Source organism: Labeo rohita, chromosome 2, assembly GCF_022985175.1.
Source record: "Labeo rohita strain BAU-BD-2019 chromosome 2, IGBB_LRoh.1.0, whole genome shotgun sequence".
Classification (NCBI taxonomy): Eukaryota; Metazoa; Chordata; class Actinopteri; order Cypriniformes; family Cyprinidae; genus Labeo; species Labeo rohita.
Window position 1 is genome coordinate 38,375,573 of NC_066870.1, and position 27,964 is coordinate 38,403,536.

General features: G+C 33.4%; 1 protein-coding gene across 1 annotated transcript; it reads left to right on the forward strand.

Annotated features, from left to right (window-relative positions):
• The first annotated feature begins 234 nt into the window (after positions 1-234).
• Positions 235-27,938, forward strand: onecut3b (one cut homeobox 3b). Its single transcript, XM_051092211.1, has 2 exons — positions 235-1,431; positions 27,646-27,938. The coding sequence occupies exons 1-2, from the start codon at positions 399-401 to the stop codon at positions 27,936-27,938; spliced, it is 1,326 nt and encodes a 441-aa protein (XP_050948168.1). The 5' UTR covers positions 235-398.
• Positions 27,939-27,964: the final 26 nt, after the last annotated feature.

Consider the following 27,964-nt stretch of genomic DNA (forward strand, 5'->3'; position numbering starts at 1 on the left):
GTCTATATAATACATAAGCAGAACCTATACTAAAATAATGAATATGCTATACAATGGGCAAATATTTAGCGGTTTTCTTTCTATCTTTCTAGACTAGGAGAAAGCGAACTCACGCATTCAGCACCGCGGCCAGCGCACGTCATGCGCGCACACTCACACTCTCACAGATACGTTCTCTAGTTCAAAGACAGACTCGCCTCCCGCCTCTCGGTAGAAGCGCTGTTGTGCAGCGAACGAGACACACGCGCACCGAACGCTCCGCGTGCGAGAGTGAACGGCGATTTAACCAGGACAAAAGCTTCGGCGCGTCATGTTGGACTGACTGGCTTTGAAATCGATGGATTGGTTTTGAAATCGTTTCGGGGGAAAATAAGGTCTTTTCTGACAGCGGTCTCACGATGGAACTCACGATGGAAAACATTGGAAACATGCACGGCGTTGCGTCGCACTCGCAAGCGGGGGACTTGATGAATTCCTCGCACGGCAGACCGTCGACGGCTTCCCACCGGAACTTGGTTTCCCACGGGCGCTCGGCGATGGTGTCCAGCATGGCTTCGATACTGGAGGGCGCCGGTGAGTACCGGAGCGACCCCGCGCTGTCGGGCCACCTGCATCCGGCTATGACCATGTGCGAATCGGGCATGAGTTTGTCCAACACGTACACCACGCTCACGCCGCTTCAGCACCTGCCGCCTATCTCTACGGTCTCAGATAAGTTCCACCATGCGCACCCGCACCCGCATCACCACGCCGCGCACCAGCGCCTCGCCACCGGCAACGTCAGCGGGAGTTTCACCCTCATGCGCGACGACCGCGGCCTGGCGTCCATGGGCAACTTGTACGGCCACTATCCCAAGGAGATGTCCGGCATGGGCCAGCCGTTATCCCCGCTCTCCAACGGCCTCGGTTCTCTGCACAACTCCCAGCAAGCGCTGTCAGCCTACGGGCCCGGTGCGCACCTCCCCAACGACAAGATGCTCTCGCCGAGCGGCTTTGAGTCTCACGCGGCTATGCTTTCCCGGAGCGAGGAGCACCTCGCGCGGAGTTTAGGCGGCCACGGGCACGGCATGATCTCCAATCTCAACGGCATGCACCCGCACAGCCACCTGCACTCGCAAGCGAACGGATCCATGCTGGCCGACAGAGAACGGCACGGCGGCGGGGGAGCGCAGAGCGGCGGCTCGGGGCAGGTGGAGGAGATCAACACCAAGGAGGTGGCGCAGAGAATCACGGCCGAGCTCAAGCGATACAGCATACCTCAAGCCATTTTCGCCCAGAGGATCTTGTGTCGGTCCCAGGGAACACTGTCGGACCTGCTGCGCAACCCGAAGCCCTGGAGTAAACTCAAGTCCGGCCGAGAGACTTTCAGACGGATGTGGAAATGGTTACAAGAACCTGAGTTTCAGAGGATGTCCGCGTTGAGGCTTGCAGGTAAGTCATCAACACTTGCACATGGCCAGGATTGAGGAAATTTACTCAGACAAAACACACATTTTACGCTCTTAAAAATAAAGGTTCCAAAAGAGAACCTTTTAAAAACCTTTCTGAAAATAATCTTTCTCTTATAGCTTAAAGAACATTCACTCTAAAAAATAAAGGTTTCAAAAGGTTTTTTTTCTCAGATATGCCATAAAAAGGTTCTTTATTGGCATCGATGGTTCCATTGAACATCCATGGAACCTTTGCAAAAAATGCAGAAATGGTTCTTTATAGTCGGAAAAGGTTCTTTAGGTTTTTAAAATGTCCCTAAAATTGGTTCTTTTAAGAACCGTTCACTGAAAGTCTCCTTGGGGAACCAAAAATGGTTCTTCTATGGCAAAAACACCCTTTTGGAACCTTTATTTTTAAGAGTGAAGAACCAATTTTGGTTCCTCAAAGATCCTTTCAGTAAACAGTTCTTAAAAGAACCATATTTTAAGAACTATTCTACTATAAAGAACCTTTTGTGCAATGGAACGGTCCAGTGGATATTGAAGGTTTTTCGCGGAAACATCGTGTGCATAACAAAAAAGATTCAGCTGTATAGTCTGAAGTTATAAATTGACCAGAAAAAAAGCATTGAAGAATTAGGAGAATTAAATGGCGGGTTTGTACCATATTACTATTAATATTTGGCAAAACACCTTTTTAAAACAAAGCTAAAGTTTCTTTAGTTCAATCTAGAAGCTCTGTTTTACAAACAGGGACTTTTATGACACCTAAACATATAATTTAGCACATCTGATCTCATCTGGTGATATTTAGAACAGGCTTTTACGTAAAAGTGACTGTGTAAAACCTTTTGAGACACAAATACACATTCACATCGCATCTTTGAGGAAAAATACACAAGCAAATGTGCTTCTAGCCATTTAAAGATGCAGTATATTAATGCTTTTTAAATTATATTTACAGCAGAATTGATGATCATACATTAGGCCCATCTTCCAATTTCTGTTTTTGATGTTAAAGGTTCTTTACACCTTTCGAAACGGAACCTAAAAAGGCATTTGACAGTAAAAAGGCTTCTGATTTTAATACAAGCCAAAGAACCCTTGTCTGGTGCGATTGAGGGCCATTTTTCTAGAGAGACGCCTTGGTTTTAAAGAGTGTTCCGGACTGGATGACCATCAAACATTACAGAACGATTTGCTGTCAGAGGCTGATAAGGGGATGGAGCGACGACAGATGGAGAACGCAGCTCGCGGGATTCTCGTAAATGGTCACATTTGTGTTTTCCGCTGGGTGTCCCCTCGTCCTCGGGGTCCATTTGATACCCCTCGACTCTCAACGGGGCTCGGAAAAGCCGCGGTGCAAATAAGCGGAGCGCGCGCGCGCACGTGCGTTAGGGAGCGTGACCTCCACCTGATCGATAGCGCAGTTTCCCAGCGTCCCTTTGAAATGGAGCGCAGATCAATGGTCGATTCGGACCTGAGAGGCGGCTAAGCACGCTGACGTTTAATTTACCTCGCTTTGTTTTAACACCCTGATTATGCGTCTGTTTCCACGCACGCGTGACGCGCCTGCATTTGCATGCGTCTGATGGGGACATTGGATTTTACGCACTCATTGAGTAGGCAAATGGCCTCATTGATTAAAGAGAAGCGTTGATTAGACGCTCCAAACAAATTATAACGTGCAAACATATGGTAGCAGAATATTTTCAACGTTTACTGAAAATGTGCATTGCACATTTAGTGGTAGCATGCAATTATTACTTTAAAAAGTTGTTTCTACCTTACTTAACCGATTGCATAACCTGTTTTATATATAGTTAAACCTATTTTTTAAACAATATATACACAATATATTAAACTTACTTTGAACTTTTTTTATTTTAAAAAATATTATATTTAAAAATTTAATAATATACTATAAATAAAAAATATAATGCATCTAAAAATATTTGATATATAATATTTTCATTTAATTTATTTACATTTTTAGGCCAACTTTGAAAGTTGACACTGTGATCTCTGCAAGATTATATTAAAAATGCATGAAAGTATAGTAGTTGCTGACATAAAATAATACAAAAAAAAAATCGTAGTGAAACAACTAGTGCAACTGTGCGTGCATATAAATTTAAGTTGCATGAAAAAAAAAGTGTATTTACATGCAGAGATCTCAGCAATAAAGACACACACACACACACACACTTTCATTACTTGCAAAAAAGAACAAGTTTGTTGTAGTAAAGAGCCTAATAAAAGCAAAAGTGTGGTAGCATTAGAGCTGTGAAATACTGCACCACATCTATTCATCATATTGATATTCCAAATTTATTAGTATCCTAATCAATAGATATTCTCCGTTCATCTTTTGGGGGTTGTGTGGACTGAGGCCCATGAGACGCGTGTGGTTAGAGAGGGCAGCATTAGTGACCCGCGCGTGGACACATGTCCAATCTGTGTGCATTTGAATGTCTAATGGATCACTTGGCAACTGTGATTAATTGCTGCTCAGCACAACTAAGACATCCTTCCTCTCTCATTCTTACCCTCTCTCTCCTTCACTTTCTCTCTGAGATTATTCTGACTAACACAGCGCTCAGATCAGCATCAGAGGAATGTTAGTCATCTCTTACTCATCGTTTTACAAAATTAAACGTCCTGAACACCTACATGCATGAAAGAAATAAACACCACACAAGCTTTCTTTAATATCTCAGTTATAGAAAATGCCCTAGTAATGTCACGTTTCTTCTCGCAATGTAAACAAACAACCAAAACAAAAGGTTTGGTTGCAAGATCCATAAAGAAATGCAGTAACATTTTAATTTTTCCAGATAAAATAAATTTATATTTGCACTTAAAATCTTTAAAAAATATATATATAAATTACATTAAATATATATTAAAATTACTAAATAATAGAAAAATCAAGTTAAATTAAAAATGGTATTTGTTAACATTAGTTAATGCACTGTGAACAAATGTGAACTATATTAATACTCAATATTGCACAAATAAATATATTGCTCATTTGTTATTGTTAGTTAATGCATTGGCTAATTTTAACAAATGAGACCTTATTGTAAATATTACTATGATACACATTGTACTTCATTATATTTTTTCATAATCAGACTCATACTGCATTATGCATGCATATAAAGTACCTAAATTCTGTTTGTTTGTTTGTTTTTACCTATATAGTACAATGAAAACCACCTTAAAAACACAAATGGTAAAGAATGGCAAAGAAAGTTGATGAACCACAAGCTGAAATAAACAGGTGCACAATGTCATACACAAAAACAAAACAATAAAATAATGCAATAAACATTTGTTTCACAAGATAAAACCCTACAAACATGTAACTGATAAGAAGAAATGTAATTGTTTCAGTAAAAACCATCAAAAAACCCATCAATTTAAGAGTTTTTACTGTAAATTATAAGATGTACCTTTTCACTTTCAAAACTGCATTTTACTGTAAAATTACACGAAATGTCCCATTACATCTATTTCATTTTTTTATTGTATAAAGGAACTTACCATTAACCAATTAACAATCTTTTGCCGTCTAAATTACAATTATTTTGTTTGAGAAGAGAGCGCAATCAATCAAAAGTCAGATCTCAATATAAACTCAAACATTTCTCATGCATTTTATAGCTGGATGACAACTAGTGACTATTTGTGTCTGTTTAACGAATTCTAGTCGAAGCCTAACTGAAAACATAATTGAATTTCAGGTATAAAGCAGCAATAACATTTTCCTCACGAGGGCTGAGTAAGAACTGATTACTATTAATCGAGAGTGAGTTATTCATGCTTTGAAATGAGCAGCTGGTATGGTGAAAGGCTTTGGTGTGGTTTCAGGTCAGATATCTGTGTGTTTGTCTGCTGTATTATGTTCAGTGTGTCAGTCTGTTGAGGTCTGTGGTCTGAAACTGCCAGAGACAAAAGCGAGTCGTCAGCCATTTTGATACGGGCTGCTGTGACCAGACACTTACTCACACACATCCTCATTAGTCATTAATGCACATTTAATTTCTAAACAGCACTAAATCTCATTTATGGCATCTACCTGACCTATACTGAAAAAAGTGTCATTTTCAATTGTCTCTTAGAAAATGCTAGTCAATTACAAATAATAATAATAATAATAATAAATAACAGCAAGCAGTTTGGAAGTAGAAAGACTGAAATAGTATTTTCTTGTAAAATCTTTGTTTTATTTACAACTTCAAAAAATTCTAAATCATTTTTAAAGTCACTGTTGTTTAACAATTAATAAGTTGTTTATAAATTAATAATTATTTGCACAAATATCCTTAATAAATGTGAAAATATGTACAGAATATCCTCAGACTAGAAGTTTTGTGCAAAAACATTTTTTTACTGTAATATAGTTTGTTTAAAATGTACTTGGTAACCAAAAGATGATGGTTTCACGTATTTGCACTGGACTAACATTTAACATTTAACACTTAGCACTGACATTTAACAGTTTTAACTCGATTAACACGTAATGCACGAATATCCTTAATAAATGTGAAAATGTTTTACTGTTTGTAGAGAATATCCTCAGACCACAAATTTGGTGCATAATCAATTTTTTACTCAGAAATTGCTAGTAAATTTCACAAATTATTAGAAAAATGGCAAGGAACACTGAATTGTGTTGTTTTTTTTTACTGTAATATAGTCTGTTCAAAAATTAATAGGTAATCAAAAGATGATGGTTTCACGTACTTGCACTGAATTAATATTTAATGCACGAAGATCCTTAAAAAATTTGAACATGTTTTACGGTTTGAACAGGATATTCTCAGAACATAAATCTGACATATAAACCATTTTAAATTAGAAATTGGTAGTAAATTTCACAAACAATTACTGTATGAAGAAACAAGTAACACACTGAATTAAATGTGAAAGTTTGAAGTAGAAAGCCTAAAAAAGTATTTTATTGTAAAACATACTCCCATAATCTTTGTTTTATTTACAACTTTGAAAAATCTTTTTTTATGTGATACAGTCTGTATGTTTCAAAATTAATATGAAGAGATGGTAACAGGTTTACCTCAATTAACAATGCACAGACATCCTTAATAAATGTGAAAATGTTTTACGTTTTGTAGAGAATATCCTCAGACCATAAATGTGATGCATAATTATTTTCACTCAGAAATTGCTAATAAATTTCACAAGTTATTACAAAAAACGCCAAGTAACACTATGAATTAAGTGTGATTTTTTTTTTTTTTTTTTTACTGTAATGTAGTCTGTTCAGAAATGAATAGGTAACCAAAAAATGGTTTCACGTATTTGCACTGGATTAACATTTAATGCACAAAGATCCTTAAAAAATGTGAAAATGTTTTATGGTTTAAACAGAATATGCTCAGAACATAAACCTGACACAGAAACCATTTTCAATTAGAAATTGGTAGTACATTTCACAAACAATTACTGTATGAAGAAACAGCAAGTAACACAATGAATGAAATGTGAAATTTTAAAGGTTGAAAGCCTAAAGTAGTATTTTACTGTAAAACATACTCCAATAATCTTTGTTTTATTTGCAACTCTGAAAAATATATATATATATTTATGTGATATAGCCTGTATGTTTCAAAACTAATATGAAAAGATGGTAACAGGTTTAACATTTAACAGGATTAACACTTAATCCTGACATTTAACAGGTTTAACTCGATTAACATTTAATGCACAAATATCCTTAATAAATGTGAAAATGTTTTACGGTTTGTAGAGTATATCCTCAGACCATGAATTTGATGTATAAACAATTTTTACTAAGAAATTGCTAGTAAATTTCTGAAAAAAATTACAAAGAAGTGCAAGTAACACATTGAGTTAAATATGAAATTTTGAAATAGATAGCCTTTTACTGTAAAACCTACCCCAAAAATCATTTTTACAGTGTTCTTTGCTTCATAAAACTTAAAACTGAGAATATAGTGGCCAAAAATGAATTCTCTGCCTTATAAGCATTTTATGCATGCATAAATGAAACCATAAACGGCTGAGGTCGGTTTAAGCGTTTTATGTTCTGCAAACACTTTACAAGTGCAGAGATATTGATGCTCTAGAGGCTTTGGTAAATCCATCTTGTGCTGTGAAAACATCAATTGAGAATAAGCCTCTAATAGGGCTTTTTCACAGACACCAAGGGGGATTTTCAGCCCAATAAGAGGCTGTTTAATAACACGAACGTGAAACGTGAGGACGGTCGTGTTACGCTTTGAATCACAGACACGGCAGGAGACCAAAGCAAGTGAAGGACACTCGAGTGAAATCCACAGGAGAATCACACATCACACAGCAAGTGTGAAAATACTGCATATGACCATATTACACCAGTGAAAGAGCAGATAGAAACAATTCATTAAGCAAACAACTGCACTGAGATTCCTTTTACAAACCATTTCACAAATCATTGGAAATGCATTGAAATAATGCATGATTAATATGCATTGAATAATGTATGATTACTGTATTATCTTTGTTTTATTTACAGCTGTGAAAGATTTTTTTTTTTACAGTGTAATGCATGAACAATATTACATAAAACTAGGTTTTAAACCATATTTTAATGCATTACACACTTAATGCACTTAATATTTTAATGCATTTTACAAATGTTTTACTATACTTCAAGTCATTATGAATACATTTATAATGCATCATGCACATATCATAGAAAGTATTCACTAATGATTTCATTAAATCTATATGTGTATTGTACACAGATTGATATGGGAACGAATATTTCACTCTTTATATGCAGAAAATCAAATTAACAAACTATGGAAGCATATATTATAAAATTGGATAAAGTAATGCATTTTCTAGTCATTTCTTATAGTTTAGAGCGCAAAGAGATCAGCATCAGAATCATTTCGGTGACTCCCAAAGGACTGCAGTCAGACACTGAAATAAAATTACAGTTAAATTATGGACATCATAAGCAAAGCGCACAATAAAAATGCTATGCATAGGAAAAAAGAACAGTGGCAAGACTTTTTGCCTTTAGATGGTAAAAATATAACTAATTCACATCACAAACATATACATCTGAATGTGATTAAAGCTGTGCATCCCAAACCAGACAAACTGATGTTTTTAAGAGTCATTATCAAACTAAACTCAATGGTTTGATGGTGCAAACCTGGCAACCTTTGTTAAATCTGGTGATTATCTCATCCTGACACTGTGGTATCTACTTCAGACAGTCTGTGAATATGACACTAAAACACACTAGCAGCTTCACATTGTATTGACAAAGACACTTGTTCTCAAGTGTGTGTGTAAGAGTGAATGCGAGGGTTTTCCTCTTTCCCTGAGTCATGTTTGAGACACTGAGATCCGAGTGGTTTTACCAGAGTAAGTCTTTTGCTAATGTCAGCGGGTTGGTGCGCTCAGTTTCTCTCTCAAATTTGCAAAGCTTTCACTAAAGCTCATGTGCACAGTGTGAGTTGAGACACTAAATATCGTAAAACTAAAATGATTGCATTAAATCTAGTACATGAGTCAGTGACATACAAACACCAGCAGTCATATAAGAACATAAAGTTGATAGTTTACCAACAATCTACTTCAAATGCAATGCTTTGTCACATAATGAACTGAAAGTCAATCAAACGTGAAAATGGCACGGCCAAAACAAAATCGCCTTTAAAGTTGTCCAAATTAAGTTTTTAGCAATGCATATTACTAATCGAAAATTAAGTTTTTATATATTTATGGTAGGAAATGTACAAAATATCTTCATGGAACATGATCTTTACTTAATATCCTAATGATTTTTGGCATAAAAGAAACCTCAATAATTTTGACCCATACAATGTATTTTTGGCTATTGCTACAAATATTCCTGTGCTACTTATGACTGGTTTTGCGGTCCACGGTCACAAATGGGAAACTAGTGCTTATGTTTTTCAATATACTGCAGTATGTGCATGGATCATTTTTACATGTTTTACATTTTTACAGATTTATTGAAACACTCAATTAATATGCATTAATATTCATGTAGTAAGCATTAATATTCATGTATGTAAATATGCATGATGTGAGTGTATACATATATACATAGCTATTGTCTATATAGTTTTAATAATTTTTAAAATTTCACTTTTAGGTATTTTAATATATTACATTAAAACTAAAAACTAAAAATAGTTTTTACATTTTGTTTTGTTTCAGTTCACATTTATTTCAAGTATTGATTTATGATTTTAATTTTACTTTCAGTATTAGTTTACTATAATGAAACTAATAAATAAATACTATGCAGACCACTTTAAAAACAAAACAAAAATAAAATACAATAAAATTACTAAAATTTGATTAAATTAAATTAAACAAAATTTAAAGTGAAAACAGAAAATCTAAAAATAAAACCTAATTGAAAATATTAACAAAAAAATCTAATATAAAAGTGTTTATTGTATGATGTGAAGGTATACATATACATACCATCGTGCATATTTTACATATATCAACATTTATATACATATATTGCACATATATAAATATATACAGTACATATTTGTTTAAATACATTTTATTTAAACATTTTTGCTTAAATATATTCTACTTTATCATGCATACATCTATATTATTAAGTGTATTATTGAATATAAAATGGTATATATTAACAGTATATAGGCAAATATATAGTCAAATATTTTTCAGTATATGAAAAGTGGCAATTTCTTGCGTATTCAGTATATTAAACAATAAATTATTCTGTATATTTTCAATAGAAATTAAATAGCTTAATGTACTGTCCCTGAATGAGCAAATATTTTTTTGTGGATTTAGAAAAACGTACAACTAATTATGTATACAGTATATATTGATTGTCTCTTTATTATGTAAATAAGAAGCCTGTATTTGCATTAGAATCTTGCACTTTACATTAGCTGTCTGCATCATTTGACATTTAGTACAGTATTTGATTCGTCATTTTCGGATCTTGCCAACACCATTAGCAACAGTACAAACACAAGCCTTTCTACATTACAAATGTTTCTCCAAGTGCTGATTTCTACAGTGCAAGAAACACTCCATATAAATGACAGAACATTAACAGCAGTACAACAGCGAACAATGACAGCAGTCTCTCATAAAGCAGCTATAAATGTAGAAGCATTAATGTCATTATTCTACTGGCACTTATAAGGCAAAAGCAGCTCGTCTGCGGTATTTGAAGCCGATCGTAAACGTTGCTAGTATATTACACACTTTACTGCACACTGGGATCCAACACAGTACGCAGCTGCAAACACTTCAAATGGTTGAATGCAATATATTATCACATCGTCGCTCTACATTGAATCAGTTATAAATGAGTAAAATCAGAGGATCATGTGCCAAGATGATGTTAAAAACACAGGTCATATGATATTCAAATGCAAAATCATATATAACTAGAAAAGGAAGGACAAGTTGAGCCAGGCTTATTAACTGAAACCATTTTAAAAAAAGTGAAATAAAATAAAAAGTGTTTATTTTAGCTAAATTACTAAAACAAATAAAAATTATTATTTACCTATTATTATCTATTATTTTACTCTATTGTATTCTATCTATTATTTATATATTTTCAATTTTCAATGAAAGAAAAAAATAAGATTTTGTTGGGCATTTTTGTCATTTTTAGTAGTTTTTGGGGTTTTTTATGTCTATATATATATATATATATATATATATATATATATATATATTTTTTTTTTTTTTCACTTTTAGTTATTATAGTACATGAAGTTAAACTAAATAGCTAAAATGATTATTTTCTTCTATTTTATTTCAGTTAACGTTTATTTTATTTAAATTAATAATTTTTTTTAATGGTTTTCATTTTAGTTTAAGTATAACCCTGAAACTAATCATAAAACAATTAAATCAAATGCGTTGAATGTTGAATTTACTGGCGTCATTTATAATCATTTATAAATGAGTAAAATCAAAGAGGATCATGGGCCAAGATGATGTTAACAACCACAGGTCATGTGACATTTACATGAAAAATACATATAAAACTTATGGTTTATTTATCAGATTAGAAAAGGAAGTTGAGCCAGGCCATTTAAAACCATTTAAAAAAAGTTACCTGAAACAAAATAAAACAAAATAATATATATATATATATATATATATGATTATCTGTTATTTTATTCTGTTGTGTTCTATCAATTATATATTATCAATTGTGTTCTATCTATTATTTTTATATTTTCCATTTTCAATGGAAGAAAAAAAAAGATTTTGTTGTGCATTTTTGTCATTTTTAGTAGTTTTGGGTTTTTTTATGTGCATATAGTTTTTATTATTTGTCACTTTAATTCTATCTATTATCTATGATATCTATTCATTATTTTTATATTTTGGATGGAAAAAAAAAGAAAATTCTGTTGTGCATTTTTGTCATTTTTAGTAGGTTTTTTTTATGTCTTATAGTTTTTTTTCACTTTTAGTTATTATAGTACATGAAGTTAAACTAAAGGTACTAGGTTTTTCTTCTATTTTATTTCAGTTAATGTTTATTTTATTTAAATTAATGATTTTTAATGGTTTTAATTTTAGTTTTAGTTAACCATAACCCAGAAACTAAAAAACTAAACCTATTTAGACCCATTAAAAAAGAAGACATTATGATACACTTTTGATTGATTGTCTTTTGTTCATTTTAACTTAAAGTACTAAAATAAATAATAAAAAAAATAGTATCTTTGAAATTTTATTATTTATCTATTATTTTATTCTATTGTATTCTATCCATTATCTATTATTTTTATATTTTCCATTTTTAGTGGAAGAAAAAAAGATGATTTTGTTGTGCATTTTTATAATTTTTAGTAGGGTTTTTTTTTTTTTAACATCAACTAAAATGACTATTTTCTTCCATTTTATTTCAGTTAACGTTTATTTGAATTAAATTAATAATTTTTAATGGTTTTAATTTTAGTTTTAGTTAACTATAATCCTGAAACTAATAATAATAATAATAATTAAAAAAAACTATTTAGACCCATTAAAAAAAAATACAGTAAAATTACTGAAACTTTAACTAAATTTAAAGTGAAAACAGAAAATATAAAAATAAAATCTAATTTGAAAATATTAACAAAAACTATTCTAATAGCGTGTTGCATTTTGGGATACAGTACTCTGTTTAGTGTGCTGTTGCATAATGCACATTTTGGCAACATACTAGTATTCATACTATATATTGCAAAAATAGTAGAAGTATGGCAAAATAATGTCTATTCTGAGCTTATGAGTCAATGAAAAATCTATTAGTATTCAATTCTGATCCCAAACCAATGGTTGGTGAATTTTACATAGCAACACATTAGCCAGCCAATAAAAATTCAGCGCTATTGTGAAAATTGCTTGATTTTCCAAATCTGAAACATCTCATCTCAGTGTCTCTCATGAGTCTGAATTCATCTCAAACACTGAAGTAAAAGTGTGCAGATGTGGAGAAGTGCTGTGAGCGTTACAGCGGCTGCTTCAGTCTCTGTGATTCACGTATGTTAGTCTGCCGCGGCACGTATGAGAGATCAATAACGCGGCCCACCATCCCCCTCTTCTTCTCTCCGTCCTTTCTCTCTTTCTCTGCAACACATCACAAAAAAATTACCCTCCATCCATTACGACTGCCACGCCGCTATTGGATTAGAACATTCACAACAGCAGAAATTCACCGCCGACGGACGACGCAGCGACGCGCGCCGAATGCAAGATGGCCGACGAACTGAAACCGAGACACAAACCTCGTCTGGCTGATATGTGCCATCTAAATGTTTCCAAAGTTTCATCTCTGAGCTTCACAAACCTCGTTGTGCCTCTGGGCTGTGCTTCTAAAGTGATGCAAAAAATGCATCTTTTAGTCAATTTTAAATTCATGTTGTGGTTCTAATTAAACACATAATACCAGTACTAGTGTATTTTATATTATGCTATTTTTTAAAACTGTTTGCAAACATTATCACAACAACAACAACAACAGTAAACAGTAAATCACAGCCATGGTGAAGAACTGTTGACTTTCACCTTTACCACACTGTTCACGCCTCACATTAATGCCAGTGAGATACTGACTTACTGTTTTTCAAAGATAAAAATAATAAACTTAGTGAATTTTCTCTAGGTTATATAAAAACTAAAATAAAAAGTAAATGTGCATGTGGAAAAGGCATTCAAACAGACATTTAACATAATTTTTTTTTCTTACAATACAGTAATATTTATGAGGACTGAGCCTATTCTATTTGAGCACACAAATGATAATATTTCTTAGTATTAAATGGATTATTAAAAATAAATTAAATGAGCATGTGGAAATAACTCCTAATCATCAACTTTTTACATAATACTCTTTAATTTGCTATTTACTTTGTACAGTAATATTTGAGTATTGTGAACTTGAGTCCAAACAAATGGAAATATCTTATTTTTGGCTTCCTAATCATCAACAGCTCACTCAATTAAATAAATAATATAATTTATTTGTTATTTGTTTATAAATCAGCACCATACAAGCTACCACGTCTACTTTTATGGAGAAAAGCAAGTGAAAAATAGAAAAATTAAATATATAAATAAATAGATAAATATATATATATATATAGAAAATAAAATTATAATTAAAATATAAGTTTTAAAGTTTATTGGTAACAAAAACTGTAAAAAACAAAAAATATATATATATATATATATATAATTAAAAAAATAATAAATACAAATATCTGAAAAAAATATTTTACACAAATAAAAGGTTTTAAAGGTCATTTCAATAAATAAATATTTCAAACTAAAGCTGGTCTCACTTTAATAAAAATCTTTTTATGAGAATCAAATAAAAATGAAAAGAGTTCAAAAATGTCATTTGAGGAGTTCAAATAAAAGATTTTAAAGTTTAGTCCATCAAAACATGCTTTAGAGATACTGAACTCAACATATAATAATAATAATAATAATAATAATAGTAAAAAAATATACATTTTTTAAAAAATATTTTAAAAGTATTTCACATTGCTAATAAAAATTAAATATATATATATATATATACACACACACACACACACACACACATATATATATATATATATATATATTTAAATTAATAATTAAAACTAAATCTGGTTACACTTCATTAAAAATCTTATATAACAATAATACTTATCTTACAGTAAAGTATAATTAAATAAAAAAATAAAATGTCCGTGTAAGAGCATTTGATTATTAAAATAAAATAAAATAAAATAGTCCTCAACAAGAGCCCTTGATTTATAAAAACACCCCAAATATATTAAAATATTGGTAAATAAATCTGATTAATTATATGTGAAAATATTTGGGGTGGTTTTATTAAATAAAATGAAATAAAATGTCTTGATGAGAGCATTTTATATATAAAACCCTTGCTTGTGATGCAACAAATTATGAAATAAACTCTCAAAACTGTCATTTTATCAGTATTTGATCAGCAACTTACAAACCGGTTTTGAGTAACGGCCAAAGACTGTTATATATTCACATCACGCCGACTGAAGCTCACACACACACACTTCAAAAGAATCTGAAACAAAATAGTATTTTTCTTTTCACATCACTCCTCAAAAGTGTGGAAATGATGGTTAGCGTGTTTTAGAGGAGCACAAAGCTGGAAAACATGAGATGTTCAAATATGAAGCAGATGATATCTGACATAAAAGCAGACGCGGAGGTGATCCGGCCATTGATTGAGGGTGGGAGAGCTTTGACTTTGTGAGAAGCGGAGGATGGAGGCAAGTTGCTGAAATGATCGATCGGGGCTTTAATAATTGATAAGCGGGAGGGGAGGGAGACGTGGAGCTGCGTAACAGACTCAGTTCTTGGTAAGCAAAGTAAAACGTGCCATGAATACTCACGCAGACATTAACACTGGGGTGACGAACGGCACAATGGATTCCAGAAGAGAAAGGAAGAGGAAAACTGGAGCGAGAATCTCGACGATGCTCCTGCGAGACACCAGGAGACCAGCGGCTCGTTTACATGCTCCGCTGATTATCATTTGTGCCTGTCAGCAAATACAAGCGAGATCTGAAGGTTGAAGATGCGCTTGCTTTGTTCTCACACAAAATAACACGACTCACTATTTATCCTGCATGCATCTGATTAATAAAACCACCTCATGTATAGTTACATATGATTCAGTAAATCTGATTCAAAAAACACCCAAATATATATTTACATATGATGCAATAAAAAAAGAAAATCACTTCAAATATATTCACATACCATTAAATAAATATTATTAAATGCATTGAATAAATAGATTTGGGGTGGTTTTATTAAATAAAATTTAAAAAGTAAAAATTTTAAATGAACAAAAAAAATGTTTAACTAAAATTAACTGTCCTCATAAAAGCATCTGATTAAAAAAAATATTTAAATTATTAAATAATAATTAAAACTAATTCTGGCAGTACAGTATAATTACAGTATAATTAGATAAAAAATATATGTCCATGTAAGAGCATTTGTTTATTAAAATAATAAAATAAAATAAAATAAAATAAAATAAAATAAAATAAAATAAAATAAAATAAAATAAAATAAAATAAAATAAAATAAAATAAAATAAAATAAAATAAAATAAAATAAAATAGTCCTCAACAAGAGCTCTTGATTTATAAAAACACCCCAAATATATTAAAATGTTGGAAAATAAATCTGATTAATTATATGTGAATATATTTGGTGTAGGTTTATTAAATAAAATTAAATAAAATGTCCTCATAAGAGCATTTTATTATTACAAACACCCCAAATATAATCATATTATTATATAAGTTTGATTAATAAAAAGGCCCCAAAAATATTCACACAGCATTAAATAAAATTAAATAAACGGTCGACATAAGTGCACCTAATCAATAAAAATATGTTCAGAAATCATTCAATAAAATGTCCCAATAAAAGCATCTGATTAATAAAAACACCACTTATATATATCATTAAATAAATTTGATAAATCATGTGAATATATTTGGGGTAGGTTTATTAAATAAAATTAAATAAAATGTCCTCATAAGAGCTTTTTATTACTAAAAAAAGACTCTGAAAATATTCACATCTTTAATACATTTGATAAATCATATGTGAAAATATTTGGGTGGTTTTATTAAATAAAATTAAATTAAAAAAAAAAACATAATTTGATTAATCACAATACTCCAACTAAATTAATGTCATTAAATCATATTATTTTATATTATTAAATACATTTGATTAATTTGATCAAAACCACCACAAAATATTCACATAGCATTAAATAATATTAAATAAACAGTCCACAAAAGTGCATCTAATCATCAAAAACACCCCAAATACATTCCGAAATCATTAATAAAATGTCCCAATAAGAGCATCTGATTAATAAAAACACCGCTAATATATTCAAATATCATTAAATAAATTCGATAAATTGAATATGAATATATGTGGGGTGATTTTATTAAAATAAATTAAATAAAATGTCCTTATGGGAGCATTTGATTAATAAAAGCACCCAAAACACATTCACATATCATTAAAATAAGTTTGTAAGTCATATGTGAACAGATCTGTGGCGGCTTTATTAAATAGAATTAAATAAAATGTCTACATATGAGCATTTGATTCACAAAAACACCCAAAAATATTCATGTTAAAATAATTTTGATTAGTAAAACTACTCAAAAAAAATAAAAAAATAAATAAACAAAATGTCCTCATAGGAGCATATAACAATTAGTGTGTTAAAAGCGTACAAAGTGCAGATCCAGGAATCAAAACCTAATTTAAACCTAGAAATAGTTTTGGGATTGTGAAACACTGTAAACCACTAAACAGTGTCACTGATCACGTGATTCTTTATACAAATAGTCCAATTTCCCATTGAAGCACAAGATACTCTTGTGATCATAGCAAATCATACTAGAGAACATGATCATCAGGCCTTGTTTGCCGCTGCCATTAAAGCAAAACATACAAGATAAACACCAAATATGAACACATTCTCACATGCATTCAGATGCATTTCCACTGTTCACAGAAATGTGGTCCTGTTGTCCACATGTGTGTGTGTGTGTGCAAGGTGAAAACACGCAGATGTGAATGCGTACATGAACATACGGCGTCTGGTCGCATGTTTAAACGCGTCTACCTGTGCATATGCAGAAAAACTGTGGAGTGTACGTGTGAGATTGGGTTATAGAGTGCGTCTGCGCTACACATTGTTAAGGCTTATCTGACTTGCGCTGAATCTGTATTGATTTCCTTTCCCCTGCTCGCTCCTGCATCTCTGGGGCTCTCGCCAGCAGCAGCAGCCGCAGCCAGCCGTGCAACAAACACACACACACACACACGGTCATGCAGAGCCCCCTCCCTGCAACACCACCAGCTTTCCCATCAACAGATCTGTCTCTGAAATGCACACAAACACATGCACAAACACACAAACATGCACACAAACGTGCACAAACGTACACAAACACATGCGCATAAGTCTGTGTGAGATGAAGAACATACTAACACAAGTGCATTCAGAATAGTATAACATTTCCGCAGTACAAAATAAGCATGCGAATATGTGAATCTTACATATGTATATAATTTAACTGTTCATATTAAATATAAATTTGTATATAAATTATTATATGAATGCATACATTTAAAAAAAAAATCTTATTTTTACTCACATTATATATTTTATATTTTTTACATGTATTTTTTTTTAATAATTAATAATGTAGCATCATATTGTAATAGTTTTTATGTTATTCTCATATTGCATATTTCTTATTCTTTATTTCTTTTAAGTACAATGAAGTTTTAGTAATGTTTACATAAAATGAACAACTGTTTCACAGTTTTAGTGTATAATTCATGCTACATTTATATATGCACAGTACATACTAATTCTGGTTTACTCATCAAACTGTTGAAAGAAAGGTTGAGTTGCATTGCTTTTTATGATACAGTATTATATTTTGTGTGATATTTAGTTTGCTGTTGTAACATTTGCATACTAGTATATACTATATATTTTAAAAATAGTAAGCTGTCAAAACTGCAAATTAATGCTAAGCAAAGTAGCTTTTTTAATTAATAAGTGAGGTTTACATATATTATTTTAATTAATAAGCTTATATTGTAGCTTTTGTTTTATTTTTTTTTTTATTTTGTTATATGTGACCCTGGCACACAAAACCAGCCATAAGGATCTTTTTTTTTTTTTTTTAAATTAAGATTTATACATCATCTGGACCTTACAACATCAATCTGGAATCTGAGGGTGCTAAATAAATAAATAAATATTGAGAAAATCACTGTTAAATTTGTCCAAACGAAGTTCTTAGTAATGCATATTACTAATCAAAAATTAAGTTTTGATATATTTACGGTAGGAAATTTACAACATATCTTCATGGAACATGATTTTTACTTAATATCCTAATGATAGAAGGAAAATTGATATTTTTGACCCATACAATGTATTGTTGGCTATTGCTACAAATATAACTGTGCTACTTATGACCGCTTTTGTGGTCCAGGGTCACATATTGTCTATCAGATAGTTACATTGTATATAGATATTTTTGTGTATAATGCTTTGACAATATTGTACACTCTCAGAAAAAAAGCACAAATTTTCTCACTGGGTCTGTACCGTTTTAAAACATACTAATATGTACCATTTAGATACTGACATGCACTTTTAAAGTATTAAAATGTACCTTTAAGGTACTAATATGCACCCTTTAGGGGAAAATAAGGTATTAAAAGGTGTCCATTTCTGAAAGTGTATGTAAACATAATTATGCTAATAATATACTTTAAATTAAAATGTAATATCTGTATGGCCTACTGCATCTGCCAAAATGTGTGTACTGTGACGTAGCATACATTTACTGTTTCATAACACATCCTGTAAAAGAAATCAATTGTAAACACGCAAATACTGGAATATACTCCTCATGTCACCTGCTCTCAAACACATTTATCAAGATGAATAATGAAGAAAACAGGCTTTACAAACACTGCTCTGCCATTGGCTTGACAATCAGATAGTCCCGCCCCCAAAATCTGATTGACAGGAACTCAAACAAACGGATCAATGTTATGAAAGAATCTGTGTTTCACTCTTTAGGCATCAAAGTACAATGACAGACTTGAGGTAGTGACTCTAGACACAAATTATGCCGCTTTAAATTCACAGGTATCTGTCTCATATTTATTCTTCTAAAACCATAAAATCAAGGATCAGAACAGATATAAAAATATGCATTACAAAGTAACAATGCAAACCTTTAATACGTGTTTCCACAGTTTGGAAATAAAGGTGACCCCAAATGCAAGATAAATCTGACAAATGTCTCTTCAAGGGCATTCAGATATGCATTTACAAAAGCAGTCTATAAATAATGTTTTATACTCTAAAAATGCAAGTTTAGTTTGCTCATTTAGATGTGTGTGTGAAATAGCCACCAAAACACAAACAAGCAGAGAACACACTCCAGAACAACACACGCACATAAAACACAGGGTTAATTTAAGATGTGCAAGTGATGGTTTGCTCTTGCAATGACTTCTTGGCTTTCAGATCAATCAAACTGTCTATGAATGGCGTTTAATTGAGCTGCTGGGGATGGATCTGGTCTGTCAGATGTTTGTCCACTGAGAAATTGATTTTGGAGACCAGTTAGGAAAGCCGCAAGACAAAGACGAACTCATCCTGACCTGGACGAAGGGAAAACCTCACTTACATTAGGCTACACCTGCATGAAAAGCCAAACTCTCTCGCTCTTATCTTACCATAGTTCATTTTTTTCAGTATATCTGATCTGATTATAATCAGAATGGCTATGAAGGGCCTTCTAGTCTGTGTGAGATTTTATAAAGAGGTCTTAATGTAATGAAAATGATGTATTTTAATATGAATGTGATTATACTGACGCATGGTGCACTTTTACATTGTTTTCAGTACATTAAGGCTAAAATAAAACAAGAATCTGCCACCCTGTCACCCAGAGCAAACATTAAGAAAATCTAAATATTAAGAAAAATCTCAGTCTAATTAAGTCAATGTAATTTATCACATTATATCTTTAGACTTTTTGGAATAGGCCCTAATGCATTTACTTAACAGAGGTTTCCCATATTAGAAGCATTTAAGTATGCCTCTACATGTTATTGAAAAAAAAAATACTTTTTTTTTTTTTAATAACACGCATTTAGAAAGAAAGTCGCTCAAACACACACTTACACACACACACACAGATGAGTTACTGAGGTTAAAACTCCGTTTCAGTCGCATATGAGATGCCTGCACAGAAATAAATACTAGACATACGTTGCTTTGAATTATTCGAGCAGATCCGTGAATATATTATTAGGGAAAAGCGATGCTCGATTTTTATAAATGTAGCCAGAAATATGACACGAATCAACATTGTGCAAGTAACATAAACATAAGGCAAATACTGACTACTGTCTGCATTGGTCAAAGTGATATTTAATATATCGAAAACAAGCATTACAAATATTACTTCCTCTGAGATGTTTAAGACTAATTAAGGCATTCCGCATTTAAAAGAAATCGATGCTCAATATGCATATCAAACTAATAACTGCACAATATAATATTTTTTTATTACCTGGTTGACATAAAATATTATAGTATAGCCTACTCTATTTTTAAACATGAATGTAATTTCTGTAATAGGCCCACCTGGCTGTCAGATAACTCTTAAATGAATTTCAGAGAAAACCGCTTATTTATTTATTTATTTATTTATTTATTTATTTACTGAGACCTGTTTTTTAACTGTTGCTTTAATTTAATTACACTTATTTGCTCATTGTACGTGCTGATATTATAGATCTTTAATAATAAACGGACAATTCACAAATGTATAGTTATAAGTATAAAAAAATAGCGTTTTAATACGACTATGAAAAATAATTATAAATATTTTTTGACAACGAAAAATGTAAAAATTATATTTTAATTTGTGCTGCTGGCAGAAATAAGAACAGATTTCTGTGGCGCGTGTGTATCACGACGTGATGTCTCTCGCGCACACACACACACACACACACACACACACACACACACACACACACACTTAAATAAAAATCGAATTAAAGGATCCGCTTTAACCTTTATTGTTGTCAAACGCTGAGTGTATCGATGATGAACATTGACATTCACACCAAACCAGCACAGCTTCATTTTACCTTCGCTCACACTAAAAACCCTTAGCTTAAAAAAACATTTGTCAAGGGATTCTACAGGATTTTAATATTTTATTTAGCCTATTTTGTTAGAAATTGCAACCAAATCAAATAAGTGAAGATGAAGTACATACTGTACATAGGCTACAATTTAGAATTTAATTCAAAATTGATTAAGTGGTGAGGAATCTTGGTTCCATTAGGTTTTTTTTTTTTTTTTTTTTTTTTTTTTTTTTTTTTTTTTTTAAAAAAAGGCATTTTTGCTCAAGGAGAGAAAAAAACTGTTTCGGTGATATTTTACGCAGAAATGAGCCGCATTGATTGAATATTGTTAATCTATAAACTCGCAGCAGCAGCATCATGTAATGGGTGTGTATTGTTGATCTGGTTTGTGTTGACTGGGCTTTGATTGACATGACTGTTTCTCGCCAGCAGTAGCCCGGCCCGCGCGGGAGAGGGTTCGTTTCACCGCACCCAAAAACAGAACCGCCCCGCTCAAGCCATCGATCCCGAGCCGAGCTGTTAGCGGCCTGGTGCGGTTAGTTATCGATCCCGCCCCCCGCTCTCTCCGCCACGCCCACACGCACACACAGACCACACCCACCTCAGCAGACAGCATGTTCACATTATGCACAATAACTGCAATGTTCATTTAATTAACTATTCGAGGTTTTTACGGAAATTTAAGGATGCATTTCTTATCAGGCTATTTTGCATTTTGGCAATTTTAGCCCACATGCATTAAAATGTATAATGTAGCCTAATATAATTTTCCAATCCATTATAATCCAATCCAGTTTCATTAAAAAGCAAACCACCTTTTTGCATTATTCTTTTGAACACCAGCATCCTCACAGTTTTACACGTCTAAACGCAAAAAGCAAGAACCTGTCATTACACTCACTAGAAAGCTTGTAGTGTTTTAAAATTAAATAGTTAAGCAACAGAATACGAGATTGTGATGAATAGATTAGACTCTCCCTGATGAATATTGATTATGGCAACTCTCATATTCGTATAAAAACTGCCATATGAACTCAGAACAGAGCAAATAGAAATAAAATGAGCTAAACTGCAGCAGTTTATATTCATCCATCTGAGTGATAAGATATCAATATCAGCGCTTACCATTGGATTACAAAACTAAACAGACGCTGCCCATTAAAATGTCATCTGCAAACATCACACACACACTTCCCGTATTGAATGTCTTTTCTCTGATTATGCGGCTTCTTTCACATGAGCTACAGTCAATGTGAATAATTTCACTTGTTTTATCAATGCGAGTTTATATTAATGTCACAGACAAACCTCAATGTGCATGTGCTGTCTGACATGAAATTATTTGAAAAATGGCTCTTAATTCTGATGCAACTGAGACTAAAATAAGAATCTGATTTATTGCATCTAGCATTGGTTAAAACCCCAAAATATTTTGCAAATTATGTCTGTATGAGGGCGACTCCCACACACTGCACTGTATATTATTATTATTATTATTGAGCTGTAGATGCGGCGTTATGAAGCCTGGCACAAGCGCTGCTGTGTGACCTATATATTAAATACATGCTTCATGAAAAGGTTTTCAAGCAAAGGTCAATCGATTCCTGGACTATTAATTTGTCTAAAAAAGGATTAAAAATGAAGCAACTAGATGCGGTTGTCATAATAAGTGACAATAAAAGGCTTTGTATACGGTCTAAAAGCGTTTATATTGTAACTCACTCGGACCTGGAGGAGGGCTGGGAGGAGTTTCCTTTGCATTTATAGATATTATTTATGCAAGCAGATTCGGTTAATTGTGTACACTTAGACTAGAGAAACGTTATTTGGTTCGTCTGTTGGCCTGAAAGATGAAATGCATCGTTCTCCAATAAATGTCTAAAATAAAGAATTTTCTCAGTCGGCTACAGCTAATTTACCTTCGGCCTTAACAGGTAAACATTAAAACACTCTTGTACAATACGCATTTCTCTTTTCGAGACTTATAGATCAGTAGAACCTGGTTTCTGGTAATTATGATTTGCCCACATTCATGCATTGCATTGCATTCATTCGCTAATGTTTCACCCTTGAGATCTGAATAAACTGTGCGTGAAATTATACAGAGCGAGTGTTGGCCGTTTTCCCAGTGTTATAGGTATATGCATTGTGTTTACACATAAGTAAAGGAAAGTTGTGTCTACTCGCCCACTGCAGTCTCCTGTTTTCCATAGAGAGGCACTATAAATAATCCGCATGGTTTATGCGCAATATCCAAAGCCTCCTGAATCCAGATGATATGAGAGAAAGTCTTCACATTTACCCCTTGAAATCCCACCTGTGCTATTCAAAATGGCGGCTTTAGACACGCCAATAACATCAAATATTATTGGTTCGTGCATCTTTCCTTACGCATCATGTGGCGACGCAATCTAAACGCAAGCGACGCAGAATCATTTGCCTATTATTTTGCACGCACACTTGCTCTGGCAATGCTTCTTGTATTTTTTTATGACCATATCTATGCATTTACATTATGCATTTTGATATGTTTACTATCTCTGATTCTGAAATCACTCAGGTTCAGTATAATAGGCTAGAAATTGTATTTCTCATCTTTAAGACCAACATTTGAGTGCATCCGGATAATCACATGTGAGGCCGTTATTATGAATGTCTTAACATAAATAAATAAAGCAAGCATGAAATTCTACTCTCCACTGGACTGTATAGTAAATGTACTCCGTGTTCTGAACATATCTGCTGGTTGAATGTTTTAGAATATCGCTCTCTTAAAGTGCGTCTAATGCGCCAGGCAGAATGTGCGTCTTTCTTCTTTCTGTCTGCGCTCTGCTGTTGCCCTAAAAGCTGCAATGATCGATTTTCCTCTGTTTTCTCTTGCGCACGTGGTCCAGTAATCAGGGCCCCTTCCCGGGCGATCGATCCGTATTGATCCCTCGAGCCCAGTGTGCGCCCACTTGCGGGGAGGCGCGAGAGCGCGTGACATCGGGAGGCGGATGGTGGGAAAGAGCCGAAATGATGCTCGATACAGAAACAGGAGACAATCGGACAAAAGAGCTCTAAATATGGGTCAGAGAGGAGGGAGAGTCCTCATCAAACGCTGCGTTATCGTATTTTCCATTCATTTGAGCGTTAGTCACCTTTCCAGGAGCTGTTGAACCAAATCTGTTTTGTCCTCACATATGTCCAGCAAAGACAACTGTGATGTTTTTAAGAATTAAAATACAGCTGCTTTATTTTTATATTTTGATAGGACTAGATAGAACTAGATTGATAGATGGATGCATGCATGAACTGCTGTACAGTCAGTATTTGAGTGATTCTGCATGTTCGTGTGTGTGCGGTGGTATATGAATATGATGGATGAGTGAGCTGCAGCTTTAGACGGCAGCAGTAAACAGATTTGACTGTGTAGGGTAGATCGATTGGCTCATGGCTCTCTGTAATTAGACATACAGCGCTCGGCCTGGCATCAGCCTCCTCAGCACAATCTCACTGGGGGAACCCTCGCCGCAAGTGTGTGTGTGCGTTTTTGAGAAATACGGACGTATGCAAGAGAAGGAATCGTAGAATTATACAGTATGAAACAGAGAGGGATGTTCTGTGCATTAGCGGACGATTAGGTTTGTTTTAATGAATGATAACAGGCAGGACTGTTAAACGCTGACATAATGATTTTGTTGCACAGACAGATTGTCCTCGCTCTCCGCGGTGGTTGTTGCTAAAAGCGGAAAGTGCTTGGGCTTTGGCGTATTGTCGGGTAGTGTTTTATAGAGTCAGCTGTGAGCGCGAACACATGAATGTAAATCCTCTGGATGGCTCCAAACAGCTCGCAGAGGCAGAGTGGATTTTGCCTGAGGGTTCTCAAACATGAGTCCCACAGGATGCACACTAAAAAACACACACACACACATACACAGTCGTTGAATATATTGGTTTGTGCTTCACTACTAAATATTGGTCAAATATATGTCAAATGCACATTAAATTCATAGGCCTGCAAAATGCGTGCACTCTTGAAAATACAACATCTTTATTGACATTAATGGTTCCATGAAGAACTTTTAACATTTATGGAAACTCTAAATGTTCTTTATGGTGGAAAAGGTTCTTTAGATTATTAAAATTCACACTAATGTCGGCGCCGATAGCCGACATATGGTGCAACTGCACCTGGGGTGTCCCGAGTTCGAATCCCGCCTCGTAGACCTTTCCCGATCCTACCCTCTCTCTCTCTCCTATTCACTTCCTGACATATCTCCACTGTCCCGTTGAAGAAAAAACAAGAAAAAAAAAAACACACTAATGAACAAATGTTACTTTTATAACTGATCACTTGAAAGGTTATTTGAGGTACCAAAATAGTTTGGAAGCTTTATTTTTAAGAGTGTAGCATGCAGTGTTTGCACATTTTGACATATCTGGGGACAGTTTACATGCATATACTTAAAAAAAAATGATAAGAGTAGTACGTTAGCATGCAATTCTGAACAAATGAGTATTCTATAAATAGTAGAAAGACTCAAATTATGTCTCTTCCTCTTCGTAATGTCATCTAAAATGGCAGGTTTATTGTTTCAGGATTTATTAGCTCAGAGACATAAACTGTTCAGAGAAAAAAAAGTGATTTTTTAAAAAATATATATAAACATTTATACCCAATTAACTACCCAAATGTTATGAACAATGTTCTTCCAGTAACGTTAAAATAATGTTTGTTCAAGTTCTCTGGTCTTTAAAATGTTAACATGAAAACATTATTTACACATCATTCTTGGAACATTTTTTTAAACCGTTGTCTAACATGTTTTGTTATACTTGCTTTTTTTAGAATGTTCAGAAAAAGTAATAACATAAATAATAATAGTAGTAAGTAACATTCAAAAGTAATGTTCCCATTATGTTTGCAAAATGTGGCTATGGACCACAAAACCATTCATAAGGGTCAATTTTTGGAGACTGAGATTTATACATCATTTGAAATCATTGATGTATGGTTTGTTAGGATAGGACAATATTTGGCCAAGATAAAACTGTTTGAAAATCTGGAATCTGAGGGTGCAAAAAATCAAAATATTGAGAAAACTGCCTTTAAAGTTGTCCAAATTATGTTCTTAGCAATGCATATTACTAATCAGAAATTAAGATTTTATATATTTACGGTAGGAAATGTACAAAATATCTTCATGGAACATGATCTTTACTTAATATCCTAATGATTTTTGGCATAAAAAAAAGTATAATTTTGACACATACAGTGTTTTTTTTTGGCTATTGCAACAAATATACCTATGCTCATTAAGGCTGGTTTTGTGTTCCAAGGTCAAAAATTATAAAACAGAACATTCCCTTAAATTAACAGAATGTTTGCTCATAGTTCTCCATCTTTAAAGATGTTCTCAAAACATAAGCGCAGAATTTATACATCATTTGTAGGTTTTTAAATGTTACTGCTTGTTTCAAAATGTCCTTTCAAAAGTAACATTCCTATATTGTTTGCAACATTGTTTATATATCCCATATTGTTTATAAAATGAAATGTTTGCATAAAAAAAAAAAAGGTTTTGAAACTTTAAATACTGGACGTTTAAACGAGAACATTAAAAAAAAAAAGATGTGATCGTTTTTACAACATATTCTTGTTACCTGGGTATAAATTGATATAGTGTGAAAAGAAGCTGTTAGAGTGTTAGATTTTTTAAATACTATTTCTGAGTAGCTATATGCATATATTGCTTTAAAATAGTTTTTTCATTCACTAAGTTTGCAATCAATTTTGAACACTAGCAGACTATTGAATGACTCCTGGTTTCACGGTTTCCTTTATCAGCTTTGTACTGGTTGCATGATTTTATGGATGTTTAATTCATGTATTTTCACTCGTCCCTTTGTCTGTGTCTCCTCCTGGCAGCCTGCAAGAGAAAGGAACAGGAACAGCACAAAGACAGAAACATGGTGCCCAAGAAGCAGCGTCTGGTCTTCACCGACCTGCAGCGTCGAACGCTCATCGCCATCTTCAAGGAGAACAAGCGGCCCAGCAAAGAGATGCAGATCACCATCTCGCAGCAGCTGGGCCTGGAGCTCTCCACCGTCAGCAACTTCTTCATGAACGCGCGCCGCCGCTGCGTGGACCGCTGGCAGGACGAGCACGCGGCCAGTCCCGGGCAGCCCGGCACCTCGGCGACCACTTTCTCCAAGGCTTGAGCGTCCCGGACGCGGACGGCACCGGC

Excerpts from the sequence above, each read along its gene's own strand:
- onecut3b (XM_051092211.1), top strand. The coding sequence starts at position 399 with ATGGAACTCACGATGGAAAACATTGGAAACATGCACGGCGTTGCGTCG. Across the intron at positions 1,432-27,645 it reads GTCCGCGTTGAGGCTTGCAG|CCTGCAAGAGAAAGGAACAG; the intron begins GTAAGTCATCAA and ends TCCTCCTGGCAG.